The following is a 16,718-nucleotide window of genomic DNA, read 5'->3' on the forward strand; positions in this document are numbered from 1 at the left end:
GATGAAAAGTTTTATATCAGTGACCTCAGGTTTCACCTGAAACTGAAATGCAAATGAAGCCCAAAATAAGCAAAGAAAGAAAATAATAAAGAATGTAATGGAAAGCAATGAAATAGAAAACAAACAATTGGGAATACAAATGAAAATAAAAGCAGTCTCTTGGAGAAGATAAATATAATTGGTAAACCTTTAGTCAGACTGATGAAGAAAGAAAGAAACAAATTACTATATCAGGAATGAGAGAAGGAATATCACTACTGATCATACAGCTATTAAATAAATAATGAAGGAAAAAATAAGTAATAAAGGAATATGATAAATAGCTTTAGGCCCATAAATTTGACAGCTTAGTGAAATGGACAGATTTTTGGAAAGACACAGTCTACCAAAACTCACTCAAAAAGATACAGATAATCTGTATTACCCAATATCTCTTGAGGAAATTGAATTTGAATTTCTTTCCCACAAAGAAAACTTCATGCTTGGATCATTTCACTAAGGAATTATATCAAACATTTAAGGAATAAATCAAACACAAACTTCTAGAACATCGAAGAAGCTGGTGTGCTTCCTGTCTCATTCTTTGCCATCAGCATTACCCTGACACCAGAACTATGCAGATAAATGTTTCACAGGAACTTGAAAAAACGGTCTGCATTCTGGTGTTGGTTGTAGTGTTCTATCAGTGTTAAGAAGATCAAGTTGGTTGGTAGTGGTTGAAAGTGTTAAGTTTTCTGTATACTTACTGGTTTCTTATTTACTTTTTCTATCAGTTACTGGGCTTTTAAAATCTCTAAGTATAGTTTAAGCTTTGTATATTCCTTCTTAAATTAAGTTGATTTTTTTTGGTTGTTGTTGGTTTCTCTGTAGCACTTAAATTTTATTCAGTGTTTTCTGGCTTGTATATTTCTGACCTGAAGTCTTTTATCGTTGTTATCTTTGTTCTGCTGTATGTAATTTGCCCTTTTCTTATATGGCTGTTTTTAAGAAAATTCCCTGTGACAGTCTTTTTAGTAATTTGATAATGATGTTCCACTTTGTGTTTTTTTGTGGTTATCCCATTTAGGATTTGTTCTTGGATCTGAAAATTTATAGCTTTGATCAAATTTGGAAAAATTTCAGCCACTCTTTCTTAATTTTTCTGCCTTCCTCTCTTGACTACACTTTCTATTATTCACGTTTAGAATCTTGTTGTTTACACATCTGAAAGGTAACTGTAACAGCTTTATGCTTATCCAAAAAATGAAAATCTTGAACCAGACATCTGCTAAATAGATTTACTCTTGCCACCTTGAAATCTTGGGTCTTTTCTCCCTGTTACCCCCTAATTTATTCAGGGGATTTAAATGCTTAAAAAAGTAACCACTATCAATATTACCAACTAAGGAAACTCAGCTTACATTTTTCAAATGATTAAAATGGAAACCATCAAATTTGAAATGTAATGTCTCTATCCCCCCTAAATCTACTCTCTTGTTAGTATTCACCTACCCTTCATCTATCTCATTAGGTAAGATAACGAAAAAGAAATACGAGTTACATAACCATCTTATCAATGGTTTTCTGCTCTTGGATCACCAACAAAATTATGGCCAGTTATTTAATCTCCTTCCATTTTTGTTTTATTGCTTCTCTCACATCTGCCATTCCTTTCCTTTCTATTCTCTAAAAAGAATATGACATGCTTACTAGTGGAGAAATGTTCCTTTTTATTTACAAAGCATATGCTTAATTTGACTGTCAGTAGTGGTTTTGAATGGTGTTTTGAATCACGAGTAGAACAATGGGAGTAAATAAAACTTTCCATATCTTTTGTTTGAGCTTCCTGCATGATAAGGGAAGATAGACAGGGTCTCCTCATTGGCAATAATCCAGACTCACAAAAGAAGAAGAAATCTGAGATCCTGTTCCAGTGGAGCCCCATTTAATACATGATTTTGTTGTTTGTTTCTCTTTCCCTTAGGGAGAAGAAAATTGAGGGACTGAACTTTATTAGATGTTTAGCTGCTTTTCATTCTGAAATACTGAACATAAAGTTGCATGAAACAAATTTTGCAGTAGTTCAAGAGGTAAACTTATTTTTCAGCTGAGTTAAGGAGTATTTGGATAACAAAATATAAACATGCCATATTTACCTGACCTTGAAAAACTGTACTAAATGAAATCAGTAGGCTTGTATGTAAATAACTCATGCCTTACTTTGCAACATTTAAAAAAATTTATAAAATGTTGATTTTTTTAAAGACATAATATTATACATATTAAAGCATGTTGCTTTGATAATAAATTTGGCTTTAAGGTCATTATTACTGATTTTCTTTCAGAATTTCAGCAAAATGTACATTTTGGAAATTTTTTTTTTTTTTAGGTAAAAAATTTACGCTCTGGAGTTTCTCGTGCTGCTGTGGTCTGTTTAAGTGATCTTTTCACTCACCTGAAAAAGAGCATGGATCAAGAACTAGATAATACTGTAAAAGTTTTGTTACAGAAGTCAGGAGAATCAAATACATTTATAAGAGAAGATGTTGACAAGGCATTAAGAGCTATGATCACTAATGTAACTCCTGCACGTGCAGTGGTTTCCCTTATCAATGGAGGACAAAGGTAATGTTCAAAATAATCTGGATATGTCCTTGCACTAAAAATGCAGTTGTTTGTAATCTGGGGCATAGGGGGAAAAAGCAAATTTCAATGTTATTTCAGTCAGAAAACATGTATTAAATAATTCCCTTGTGGTAAAAGTCAGATTAGGTACTAAGCATACAGGAGACAATAATATTGTTATTTTAATAGGGTTACTAACCTTCATAGATCTGGAGCTAAATAAATGTCAGTGATTATAACTTTTGTTTTTAACCTCTTGGAAGAGATAGCTAATGTAAATAATTTGTCATTTTGGCCTACAACAAGGATGGCTGAGGCTTAGGAGTAATCATTTAACTTTTAAGGTATATCTTTGGAAAATAGTTTATCAACTCTACTGTAATTGACCATGTTTCCTCTAGCCACTTACACATTGCAGTAAGAAGATGTACGGCCCAGCATTTATCAGATGTGGTAGAATTTATGGAACCAGAGCGTGTTTTATCTGGAACAAAGGATATGGCTGACCGTATATTACCCGCTGCTGCTAAATTTGCTCAGGACAGCTCACCAGAAACCAGGTGAGTATCTGCTAAAAATATTGTTGAGTCTCTTATTTACTACAAGGGCTTAAATGTAGAAACAAAGGTTGAATAAGAATGAACATTTTTCTGAATGGAAAAGTGGGACCCCCACAGATTGGTTCTGGGGGATGATCTGTTTTGACTGATTCGTAAATGATCTTGAGGGAGTGCACAGTGAATTCTCCAAATTTACAGATGACACTACATACTTCATACATACATAAGTAAGATGCCATGTCCCAGGGATGATCTGCATGAAAACCGTGCAAGACTATATAAGTGGGCAGAAAAGTGGCAGAAGAAATTCACTGTGGGTAAATATAAGGTAAATGCGTTTAGGGGAAAGTGATGTATTTCCAAGCAGTCAGGAAGAATACAGGAAGCAAACCGAATAGCATGAGATATGTGCACTTAGAAAATTCCATGAATTCTTGAGTGCTGTCTTGTACTCAAAGAACAATTTTATGAAGGTTAAGAATGGTCAGGGAAGGATAACAGAATAATTAAGAAATGGATGGTACTATAGCTATAATGCTGACAGAAGTTTGGATGTAATCAGAAGCTTAGGTTCAGTTCCTAGCTCGAGCCACTGTCAGCCCTTAGCAAGTTACTTAACCTCTGTTAGCCTCTGTTTCATCATCTATAAAATTAGTAAGGTTTGACTAGATGTTTATAATGTCCCATACAGAATCTAAAAATTATGGCAGTTATATGTGAACTCAGATTATTGGTAGGACCTTGACTTTGTGGAGACTAAAAGGTAAAGAAGGACATCAAACTTCTAACATTTTAAGACAGAGATGTTCATTACTTTAATACAGTTAAGCTTGTGGAAGTCATTATGTCAAAAAAAATTATAGAAACTAAATATATTCATTTAATATTCCTGCATAACAAATAATCACAAACATAGTGATTTAAGGCAACACAGGCTCTTCTAGCTTACCATTTTTAGGTTAGAAGTCTGGCATGCTCAATTGGGTTCTCTGCTTAGGATTTCATAAGGCTGATATCAAGGTGGTAACAGTGCAGGGTGCTTGCACTATAGAAGAATCTGCTTGCAAACTCAGCTTGGTGACTGAATGCAGTTTCTTGTGATTATTGGACAGAGGTTACCATTTCCTTGCTGGCCCTCAGCCGGGATCTTTTCTCAGCTCCTTTACGTCCACCTGAATTCCTTCTCATGCAACCTACCTCCATCTTCAAGCCGGCAGCAACAAAGCGAATCCCTCTCATGCTTGGAATTTGTTTGACTTCTTTTTCTTCTACCAGCTACAGAAAGCTCTGTGCATTAAAAGGCTCATGTGATTCACTTAGGTCCACCCAGATCATCTCCCTATCTTAAAATCAGCTGTACCATTAAATATAACATAATCCTGGAAGTTATATCTCGTATATTCACAAATTGTAGGAATTAGAGCCGGATATCTCTGGGGTAACCATTTTAGAAGTTGTGCATACCACTGCTGCTGCAACTGCTGCTGCTAAGTCGCTTCAGTCGTGTCCGACTCTGTGCGACCCCATAGACGGCAGCCCACCAGGCTCCCCCATCCCTGGGATTCTCCAGGCAAGAATGCTGGAGTGGGTTGCCATTTCCTTCTCCAGTGCATGAAAGTGAAAAATAGCACAGTAAAGCTCAAAACAGTTTAGGAGGGTTGGATCATAATAGACCAGTTAGAAACAAAATAAAGTTTACAATAGTTGTTTTTTGTACATTTTAACTTTTCCTTAATGGCATAATAATTCTTCTAATCCATTTTGTCATTTCTTAGATTCTTATTTAAAGTTTTAAAATTACAGAATAATGACAACTTTCCAGTTACAGTGTTTCTTACATTTTTTGTCTTTTGCTTGCTCATTTGTTTGTTTTAGCTATTCGCATATCATTACGGTCTATGGTAGACCTACAGTCCTTAACCATTCTGGGATAAAAGTTAGAGTCAGCTTTGAAACTATAACTAATTAGGAGCTATTTATCTAGGTGTTTACCTTATTCTGGTTGTGGGGCAAGAAAACTAATTTTTATTCTCTGATACTACCTCCCTTTCTGTAATTTCATTACATTTGAACAAATCTAGTTGATATAAATGATTCTGAGATCATCTTATATATCTCCCCCACAAAAGCTTTGCCTTCTCTGGTTCTTCTAGTGTCATACATTCCAAGTTGTAGGTAAAGGTATAATTTTAATTATTTTAGGGTCAAGTCTCCAGGAAGAAGAAGCATACAGTTTTATGAGGTAATATAAGACCCCCTGTCCAAAAATAATCTCCAGTATGCATTTCCACTGCATCATTTACCATTATAATGATATCCTGGCTTAGGGTATTATCCCAAAAGAATTATGTTAAAACTAATGTAGCATTTTAAAAAAACCTAGTTTTGGAGAACATTAGACATTTCATTAATGTATCAGCCACGATTTACCAGCTAACTTTGGATGTATTTTAGATAGCAAAGAGTAGGTTTTTGAAGAATTGAAGCCTGGGTAAGTTTTGGCAAGAAGAGGGAAAGAGAGAGAGTCAGAAATACAGAATCTTGGGTTGACTTAGGCCAGAACACCTGGCCAGCCTGTGAGCAGCAAAAGGTCACCAGACAAGGAAGTCAGAACAAAGACAAACACTTCTTTTAATTCACAGTTCTGCCAAATGCCAGTCTTTATGAACCCTTGGGTGCCTGAAAAAGTCATAGCTTTGACTCTCCTTTACATATAGCTAAAAGATTTGAAGCTATGTTTTTTTAAAAGGTGGGTGGCAGGAGAATGCTATACTTTCTAATCCAGTTAGTGCAACTGTATTTCAGTGGCTTATTCAATATAGGGATGATAATCTTGATGTTGATAGGTTTTTTTTTTTTCCTGCTGGGGGAAAAAATTAAATCTAAGGACAGAAACTTAAGCTTGTTAAGATTTATAGAATTACTTCACATATTAAATATCCATAGGTATTATGGTCGAAAGATGCTTTTCCTCATGATGTGTCATCCTAACTTTGATAAAATGCTTGAAAAGTATGTGCCATCTAAAGATTTGCCATATATTAAGGAATCTGTTAAAAGCTTACGGCAAAAGGTATGTACAAGAAATTTATTTTATAACACAACTTTAAAAGCAATGTTCATTTGCTGAGGAAGGTAAAGGATAGAAATAATTACTTCTTTGATTATTTCTGTTAGCCATTCAGGATAGATCTACAGTAGCATTTCAACAACTGCAGTACTGAAGAGACATTCATAGTGTCAGTAAATGTTTATTGAATAGAAGGTTGATATTTGGTAGAATGTAGTAGTGTGGCTTATCAGAACTACAAGACTTGTGTTTGAATCACAACTTGAGAAGTAGCAATTATATAATCTTACACATATCATTTCTTTATTATTTTTTATAAAACGAGGATAATGTTTATTACACTTAGTTGGTACTTTATTTACCTTGTACGTTACACTGTTAGAGCTTCTACCACGTTGTTGATAAAGGAGTTCCTTGAGGGGAAGCCCCATGTCTTACATATCCTTGCAGATACTGAGTATTCAAAAATGTCTGTAAAAGAGTAACTGAGGGACTGTCAAGTGAAATGAAATGTGAAAAGTGCCTTATAAAGTAACCCAAGGGTTGGTAATGTTATTTTTCTTACCTTTGAGTTTCTTAACTATAAAAGAGTGATCAGTTTATAATTATCCACTCTATATTGCTAAAGATTATAAACTTTCTGAATGGGTTGATCGTGTTCCTCCTAAAACAAAGGGCTTTTACTTTTTGTTTTGTTTTTTGTATTTGCTATTTTTCCTTATTTTTTTGTTTTGTTTTTGTTGTATTATTTTTTATTTTTCTTAAGGACAAAAGACAGGGGTGGGGGAGTCTATCAAAAGTAATACTAGGCCAGAGCCCTTTTCAAAAGTGTAAAGTCAACCTTTCTAAAAGAAAAAATTGATTCTTGGGCTTCCCTGGTGGCTCAGTAGTAAAGAATCCACCTACCAATGTAGGTGGTTACTTTGCCAACAAAGGTCCATCTAGTCAAGGCTGTGGTTTTTCCAGTGGTCATGTATGGATATGAGAGTTGGACTGTGAAGAAAGCTGAGTGCCAAAGAATTGATGCTTTTGAACTGTGGTGTTGGAGAAGACTCTTGAGAGTCCCTTGGACTGCAAGGAGATCCAACCAGTCCATTCTGGAGATCAGCCCTGGGATTTCTTTGGAGGGAATGATGCTAAAGCTGAAACTCCAGTACTTTGGCCACCTCATGCGAAGAGTTGACTCATTGGAAAAGACTGCTGGGAGGGATTAGAGGCAGGAAGAGAAGGGGACGACAGAGGATGAGATGGCTGGATGGCATCACTGGCTAGATGGAAGTGAGTCTGAGTGAACTCTGGGAGTTGGTGATGGACAGGGAGGCCTGGCGTGCTGCGATTCATGGGGTTGCAAGGAGTCGGACACAACTGAGCAACTGAACTGAACTGAACTGAACCAACGTAGGAAACAAGGTTCAATCCCTGATCCAGTCTGGGACGATCCCACATGCCACAGAGCAACTCAGCCCAGGCTCATAAGCCCAAGCGTCACAACCATTGAGACTGTGCTCTAGAGCCCAGGAGCTGCGAATACTGAGCCTACCTGCCGCAGCTACTGAAGCCCACTTGCCTAGAGCCTATGCTCCACAGCAGGAGAATCCACCACAGTGAGAAGCCTGTACATTGCAACTAGAGAGTAGCCCCTACTCACCACAACTAGAGAACAGCCCAAGGAGTGTTGATGACCAAGCACAGCCAAAAAATAAATAAATTTAAAAAATTGTATATGTATAAAGAAAATCAATTCTTTTTAGCATTGGGAACACAACAAGAATAAAATTCCCTGCACATTTTGTTACCTATAAGGTAATGGAAATGAATAGAGTTGACTTCCTTTTAAGATGGGAAAACAAATAGACCTACTTTTCATATAATTGTTGTTTAGTCAAGTGATGGTCAACTCTTTTGCAACCCCATGGACTGTAGTCCAGCAGGCTCCTCTGTCCATGGGATTTCCCAGGCAGAAATACTGGAGTGGGTTGCCATTTCCTTCTCCGGAGGACCTTCCCGACACAGGGGTCAAACTTGTGTCTCCTGCATTGGCAGGTGGATTCTTTACCACTGAGCCACCAGGGAAGCCCCTTTCATGTAGTTACCTGCTCAACATATATTTTTGTTTAGCAAAAGAAAAAATGTAGTCCATTTATGTATTAATTTTTGCAAAAATGTGCTTAGTTTAATGATGTGGAATTTTTCTGTGGTAATTTATGTTGTTCCTCTCTGGTCAACTTAGGTAAAAGATTGATTTTTGAAGGGATTACTACTTCAAATATGTGTGGTGATATACAATTTAGAGCATTTTTTCTTCCTATTGGTATGGGATTTCAGCTTAATTCATATAGAATTTATCAAATTAACCATGTAAAAAATTATCTTACTAAAATGAGGCTGATTATATCTGTGAGTTATTTCAAGTACAGTAGTATCAGAAAAAAATAAATTTTAAATAATTCTTATTTAAATGTTTATTCTCATACTAGTATTACATAGGAATTCATTGTTTATATGATGTATTCATATTTTCTATATAAATTCATGATTTCTGAAGCTTGAAGAAGAGTAGTTATAAAATATAGATATGACGTTTTGCATTTTAAACAGCTTTACCAAGTCAATATCACTTGCTATTGCTGGGCACATATTTTGTTAATTTACTACTAATTACAAGGTAATTTAAATATCTGATACCCTTTAAAGCATAAATATAGCAGATTATTAAAATGCATTCAGTCATAAGAGATCAGCAATGACTGCTATGAAAATTACATTGTCCAAGTTAATTTCACTTTTATTAGTTTTAAGACTTTTATTGCACTGCCTCTGTTTACTTACAGGGTTTGGGAGAGATACCACTAGATACTCCTTCAGCAAAAGGAAGACGATCTCATACCAGCAGTGTTGGACATACAAGGTCATCATCTGTTTCTAGGGATGCTTTCAATTCAGCTGAAAGGTAGCATCATTACTCCCTCCTGATGATAGTCTCATTTAGTCTCATGGTAGTCTCATTTGAATATTTTCATGAACTATTCCAGGGGTGTTTGTCAAAATTTAATCGAGTTTTGAAAGTTGGTAAGGACTTAGAAAATATGAGATAATTTGATTTAACAAGGCAATTATTTATTCACAGCACCTTGCTTTTATGTGAACTAAACTTTAGTAAAACTTTAGTGTTATTGAACTTGTCAATATTAGGCCTGTCTTGGACAACTCTTTAATTTTTTTCAATTTATAGCCTTTACATCCCCCCTTGATTATAAAAGTAATACATAGTTATGGTTAAGGGAGCAAAAAAACTGTATGAAATACAAGCATTAAAAGAGTATAACCAATCACCTGTAATAACCATCAACCAGAAAAAGAAATAATCATAAAATTTTTTTAAATATAATTATATATGTAATGGTGTAACCTGTTTAAACTATTAGGCAGTATTTAATAGACTGATTATATAGTTTTAAAAAATCTTTCAGAAGTATTATCTCTTTGGTGTATTTTAAAATATGTTTTAAACATTACTTTAAAAATTATATGAGTAGATGCATAGGTATCTTTCATATTTTCTGTGTTTGTATATCTTTGAATAATAAATTTTATAAAAAATAAAAATCCATAGAGTTTTGGAGCCTTGCTCTTCAAAGTATAGTTCACAGAGGAGAGTACTATATGCCCTGAATATAATGCTACTGTATGTTATATATAAAAGTTAAGAGAGTATGTCCTGAGTCCTCAAAACAAATAAAAGTTATTTATTAAAATTTTTTCCTATTTCTTTAATTTTGCAGCTATATGAGATAATGGATGTTCACTAAAGTTACTGTGATAATCACTTCATGAAATATGTAAATCAAGTCTTTGTATACCTTAGACTTTACACAGTGCCATATTTCAGTTATATCTCAATAAAATTGGAAGAAAAAAAGTGTAGGAGAAACAAAGACTTGCTTAGACAAAAAATGAGGCAATTTGTTGCCATTATATTTTCTTTGCAAGAAATGTTAAAACAGTTCTTTAGAGAGAAATAAAATACTATAGGAACTAGGTTGCTTCCAGAACAGAGATAGAAAGTTCAGCTTGAGAGGTTCGCCTTTAGCTAGCATCGGGTAACTAGGATTTCAGGAGGATTCCCCACCATTCTCTAACTGATAAGAGTAGTTTACTGTGCCTCTGTTATTTGGGCAAACAGTGTGAAGAACTCCTTTCTTCCTGGAAGTTGGGAATTTTGGTATGTCACAGGCCAAGGACCAATCATGAACAACTCCCCATTAAAAATCCTGGGTACCGCACCTCGAAGCTTCTTTGGTAGACAACATTTGACGTGTATTGTCACAGTTTGTTGCTGGAGGAATTAAGTTTATACTGTGTGACTCCCCTGAAAAGGACCCTTGGAGGCTTGCATCTAGTTTCTTCCAGACTTTGACCCCATGTACCGTTTCCCTTTGCTGATTTTTCTTTATATCCTTCTACTATAATAAATCTTAGCCATGAGTAAAACTACATGCTGAATCTATGCGTCCTCCCAGCAAATTACCAAACCCAAGAGAAATATTAGGGACCCCCAACACAAGTATTGTAGCCATGGGTTATTTTGTGAACGTTTTAAAAGTGAATACATGATAATTATTTATTATGTTTGTGTTTTACCTTTGTTTCACTTTAGAGAGGTAACTGAAATTCGTGAAATCACCAGAAAATCAGTTCCCCGAAATTCCTTAGAAAGTGCTGAGTACATTAAAGTCATAACAGGTTTATTAAATGCTAAAGATTTTCGTGATCGTATTAATGGGATTAAGCAGCTTTTATCAGATACAGAAAACAATCAAGAGCTTGTTGTTGGAAACATTGTGAAGGTAAGGACCATCAAAATTTATTTTCATATTCAATCCATAGTTAATAAAGTTCTTCAGCATAATAATTGCCTTATTTCTTAATATTACATATATATATTATTTTAAAGTGTTAAAATTTACAGAAAAGTTTTGACTCCTCCCACTAGATGGTGATCCTTGAAAGCTTTATAATCTCAGAGTTCTCAGAACCTGGCAGTCAGTAAATATATATGTTGAGTAAGAGAGGCCCTTGGTAGCCTGATGGTTAGGATTCTAGACCTTCACTCATAACCCAGATTCAGTCCCTGGTTGGGGAACTATGATCCCCAAAAGCCATGCAGTGGGGCCAAAAAAAAAAAAAAGAATTGAGTGAATCAATCAGTATTTTAAAAACCAGGGCATTTAAGAGACTTGATATTCAGTTCAGTTCAGTCACTCAGTTCTGTCCGACTCTCTGCGACCCCATGGACTGCAGCACTCCAGGCTTCCCTGTCCATCACCAACTCCCAGAGCTTGCTCAGACTCATGTCCATCGAGTCGATGATGCCATCCAACCATCTCATCCTCTGTCGTCCCCTTCTCTTCCTGTCTTCCATCTTTCCCAGCATCAGGGTCTTTTCCAGTGAGTCAGTTCTCTGCATCAGGTGGCCAGAGTATTGGAGTTTCAGCTTCAGCATCAGTCCTTCAAATGAATATTCAGGACTGAGTTCCTTTCGATTGACTAGTTGGATCTCAAGAGTCTTCTCCAACACCACAGTTCAAAAGCATCAATTCTTCGGCGCTCAGCTTTCTTTATGGTCCAACTCTCACATCCATACATGACTACTAGGAAAATCATAGCTTTGACTAGATGGACCTTTGTCATCAAAGTAATGTCTCTGCTTTTTAATAAGCTCTCTAGGTTGGTCATAGCTTTTCTTCCAAGGAACAAGCATCTTTTAATTTCATGGTTGCAGTCACCATCTGCAGTGATTTTGGAACCCCAAAAAATAAAGTCTCTTACTGTTTCTATTATTTACTCATCTATTTGCCATGAAGTGATGGGACCGAATGCCATGATCTTGTTTTTTGCATGTTGAGTTTTAGCTAGCTTTTTCATGCTCCTCTTTCACCTTCATCAAGAGTCTCTTTAGTTCCTCTTCACTTTCTGCCATAAGGGTGGTATCATCTGCGTATCTGAGGTTATTGATATTTCTCCCAGCAATCTTGATTCCAACTTGTGCTTCATCCAGCCTGACTTGATATTACTTAGGAATAATGAAAGTTTCATATGTAAATTAGAAATCTGCTTGTGCTAATTTTATATATTATGTTAATATATATTTATAAATATGCATTTATATATTTTATAACTTATATAGGAAGACTAGAAGCAATAGAAAGGGAAGCAGTAATAAATGTTAGTGGTGCCAGAGCATAGATTACTTATGCTTCCTCAGAATTTGGTTCAGTCAATTCCATTAGTAATTTAGTCATTAAATTCTACTGGTATCCTACTCCATTATCCTTGCCTGTAGAGTTCCATGGACTGAGAGGCCTAGCAAGCTGCAGCCCATGGGGTTGCAAAGAGTCGGACATGACTGAGTGCCTAACACTAACACTTATATATGATGTATATCACGGATTATTAGTTAATAGTCTCATTCTCACAGAATAGCTCTTTCCTCACCTGACTTAGTTAAATTGCTCAGCATTTACTTCATTATATCTTGAATTTACAAAAGCTAAGAATTAGAAGAGGAAGTCTCTATTGTTTAAGTACTCAGGTTAAGAGGTAATAATAAAAACTTAAATCTGAAACTAGATAAAATCTCTGTAGTAAAACCTACATGTCTGCTTCTGTTACAAATAGAGATAAGAATAGAAACCTTTAAGTTCTTAAAGTTAGCTAAACTAACCTACACTTTCAGAAAACAGCATTTTTTATTGAACCAAATTTCTCAACCTTAATTTAGTAGGATCTCTTTTTAGGTGGATTTTGAAGGCTTCTTGTTTTGCTATAAGGAGATTGGACACTAACATCCACATTTTTATGATGTTCCTATTGTCTCAGTCCAAGTTAAATGAGATGTGTGTGTGTGTTTTTAAATAGTACGTCTGTGCTTTAATAGGATGAAAACTATGAAATGCCGTTAGGAATTTAAATATAATAGATATCAGCATTATTTCACTTTAATTTACCGATTTACTTTCAGATCTTTGATGCTTTTAAATCTCGGCTTCATGATTCCAATAGTAAAGTAAACCTGGTGGCTCTAGAAACAATGCACAAAATGATTCCTTTGCTTAGAGACAACTTATCTCCTATAATCAACATGCTAATCCCAGCAATAGTAGATAACAATCTGAATTCCAAGAATCCAGGCATCTATGCTGCTGCCACCAATGTTGTTCAGGCACTGAGTCAGCACGTAGGTAAGAAATCTTACTTTGGCATTCAGATTATTTTGGCTTTACTTTTGTGCTTTCTCATTCTACACATTTTCTAAAATGCCAAAACCCTAGCTATTCAGTTTTTGTCACTTAATATTGTGATAAATTTTTAAAAAATTGCTCAGTAGCAGTTTTAATTATTTTTAGTGATTAAATACCATGCCATTAAACTGACTTTCTCTACCTTTAATTTTAACTTTTCAGTTATTTTTCTACCTCAACATCACATCTGATACAAAGTGAACTCAAAATTGATCATAGATTTAAATGCAAGATTTAACTGTATAACTTATAGAATATATGAGAAAATCCTTAGAACTTAGGCCTGGTGAAGAGTTGTTAGCATGGCATTAAAAGTATGATCTACATAAAGTCCATAAATTGAACTTCATCAAAATTTAAAACATTTCCTTTGCATCCCATTTCTGTAACGTAGTGGTTATCACGTTTACTTCACATTTACTTTGCAAAAGACTTTTTTTAGATCAAAATATTTATTTTTGTGTTACAAAAATAAGTCCAAATAGATAGTGAAATAAATATAGAGAGTCCCATCCTGGACTCTCTTTTCTAGAATTTAGTAAACAATTTAAGTTTAGGTTGCTTCAGCACCTGTTTAGGATGCTATGAAGTCTCCATCCTAGAACCATGTTTCTGTAGTTTAGCTTGTAACTAACTGGACAAGTCGTCCTCTATGATGCCACCATTCCAGCTATCCTTCCAGACAAACTACAGATTTGCAGAAAATATTTGCAAATCACGTATCTGATAAATATGCTTATCTAGAATATATAAGGGGGTTCCCTGGTAGCTCAGCTGATAAAAAAAAATCTGCCTGCCATGCAGGAGACCCCAGTTCGATTCCTGGGTCAGGAAGATCCCTGGAGAAGGAAATGGCTACCCACTCCTGTATTCTTGCCTGGAGAATTCCATGGACAGAGGAGCATGGCAGGCTACAGTCCATGGAGTCACAAAGAGTTGGGCACAACTGAGCAACTTTGACTTTCAGAATATATAAAGAACTACTTCCAGATTTGATCCCTGGTCGGGAAACTAAGATCCCATAAGCCAGATAGTGCAGCTAAGAGAAAGAGAGAGAAAGAAAGAATTCTTAAAACTCAACATTAAGAAAAAAAAAAACAACACCCTATTTAGAAAATGGGCAAAGGACATGAAGGAAACATTTATATGGATGGAAAATAAACACATGAAAAGATGTGTAACATTACCAGTCACTAAGGAAATATAAATACAAATTAAGACCATGATCGTTATACAAGTGTGTTAGTCTTTTGGGGTAGTTATAACAAACTACCATAGCTTGGATGACTTAAAAACAACACATACTTATTTCTCACAGTTCTTGAAGCCTGGGAAGTCCATGATCAAAGCATCAACAGATTTGTTGTTGGGTGAGGGCCCTCTTCCTGGTTTATAAGTGGCCATCTTCTGGCTGTGTTCTCACATGGTGGGAGGGACGGGAGCTCTTAGAGCCTCTTTTATGAAGGCACTGATCTCATTGATGAAGGCTCCACCTTCGTAACCTTATTTCCTCCGCTAAATCCCCATTTTCAAACACCATCACACTGGGAATTGGGTTTCAAGGTATAAGTTTGGGTGAGGCATGCAAACATTCCGTTCATAGCAAGTATTAGAACAGCTAAAATTAAAAATAGTGACACCACCAAATGCTAACAAGGTGCAGAGAAACTGGATCTGATACATTGCTGGTGAGAATGTAAATAAAAAATCATAGCCACTTTAGAAAATTGTTCGGCTATTTCTTAAAAAAACTAAGCATGCACTTACCTATCAGTTGTTTTCCTAGGCCTTTATTCCAGAGCAGTGAAGTCTTATGTTCATGCAAAAACCTGTACATAATTGTTCATAGCAGTTTTGTTTGTAATAGCCCCAGACTGTCAATTGCCTAAGTATAATTCAGTGGGTTAATGGTGAAAAAACTTGATATATCCATACCATAAAATACTTAGCAGTAGAAAGGAATGGGTTATAGACACATGCAACAGTTTGGATGGATCTCAAGGTCATTATACTGAGAGAAAAAAGCCAACCCCGAAAGGTCGCCTGCTATAGGATTCCATGTGTATAACTTTTTCAAAATGAGAAATTTGCAGAGATGGAAAGCAAATTAGTGGCTATCAGGGTTTAACAGCAGTTTAGGAGTCGGTATATATATAGCTATAGGTCTTTGTGGTGATACAATAGTTCTGTATCTTAACTGTAGTGATAGTTTCACAGATCTGCACATGTGATAAAATGGTATAGAACTATATACACATGCTGTACTAATGCCAAATTCCTTGTTTTGATGTATACTATAATTATGAAAGATGTAATTTGGGTGAAAGTACACAAGGCCTCTCTGTACTATCTTTGATATTTCCTGTGGAACTATAAAATTAAAAATTTGAAAAAAATCAATGAAGGTAAAAACTATCCCAAAATTTAAATTCTTTATTTCTTTTTTTTTTTTTTTGATAAACTTATATACTATCATTTGGAATAAGATGCCTAGGAGATAAGTAGTTCTTTTTCTTTTTTATACCATATGATAGCTCCTTTAATATTCTTTGAGGTATTTTTACTTTTTATTTGCTTTAAGAATATTATTGTATAAAGGTTTTATAGTGAATTTTTTTAAATTGTAAACTGTAGATTAAATCTTTCTAACACATTTCATTCATTTACATGATTTTTTTCCTTTCAGTGCTATGGAATGGAAAATAAATAAGATCTTTATAACTGTTTAAAAATGTGTCTCTGTGTTATTCTTTTTGTTTAGATAATTACTTACTTCTACAGCCATTTTGCACAAAAGCCCAGTTTTTAAATGGAAAGGCGAAACAGGATATGACTGAAAAGCTTGCTGGTAAAAATTTTTAAATTGTTTCTTAAGAAATAGTTGATTAATTACGGATACACTGATGGGCATTTCAATTCAATTTTAGGATAGCTACCAAGCTCAATATCATTATCTATGAAGTAGAAATAAATTGTATAATGATCTGTAAAAAGACCTTTTAAGACTTTTACCCCAAAAATTTTCTTCAAAAGAATTTTGTTCCTTTTTTCCCCCAGTAAAAAACTCTTATTATGAGAAATAAACAGGATCAATAAAAGATATTAAAATCAAATATTGGTACATATAGAAAACTGCTGTTTCAAATTGTGTTTAATGAAAGGTCCAGGAGTTTAAAATGTGTA

At 35.0% G+C, this 16,718-nt stretch overlaps 1 protein-coding gene across 3 annotated transcripts in view; it reads left to right on the plus strand.

The window, feature by feature from the left end:
• Window positions 1-16,718, plus strand: part of FAM179B (family with sequence similarity 179 member B) — a 76,028-nt gene that overhangs the window by 57,889 nt on the left and 1,421 nt on the right. For 2 of the 3 annotated variants that reach the window (XM_013973177.2, XM_013973178.2), the window contains 8 exons: window positions 1,964-2,069; window positions 2,369-2,604; window positions 3,006-3,164; window positions 6,111-6,237; window positions 9,066-9,184; window positions 10,892-11,081; window positions 13,256-13,475; window positions 16,297-16,383. In XM_013973177.2, the coding sequence (XP_013828631.2) occupies window positions 1,964-2,069; window positions 2,369-2,604; window positions 3,006-3,164; window positions 6,111-6,237; window positions 9,066-9,184; window positions 10,892-11,081; window positions 13,256-13,475; window positions 16,297-16,383 (1,244 nt within the window). Of the gene's footprint in view, window positions 1-1,963; window positions 2,070-2,368; window positions 2,605-3,005; window positions 3,165-5,366; window positions 6,005-6,110; window positions 6,238-9,065; window positions 9,185-10,891; window positions 11,082-13,255; window positions 13,476-16,296; window positions 16,384-16,718 lie in introns of those variants that run through there. The other variant, XM_018066410.1, reaches the window with a different exon arrangement.

The sequence above is a fragment of the Capra hircus genome, chromosome 21 (assembly GCF_001704415.2).
Source record: "Capra hircus breed San Clemente chromosome 21, ASM170441v1, whole genome shotgun sequence".
NCBI lineage: Eukaryota > Metazoa > Chordata > Mammalia > Artiodactyla > Bovidae > Capra > Capra hircus.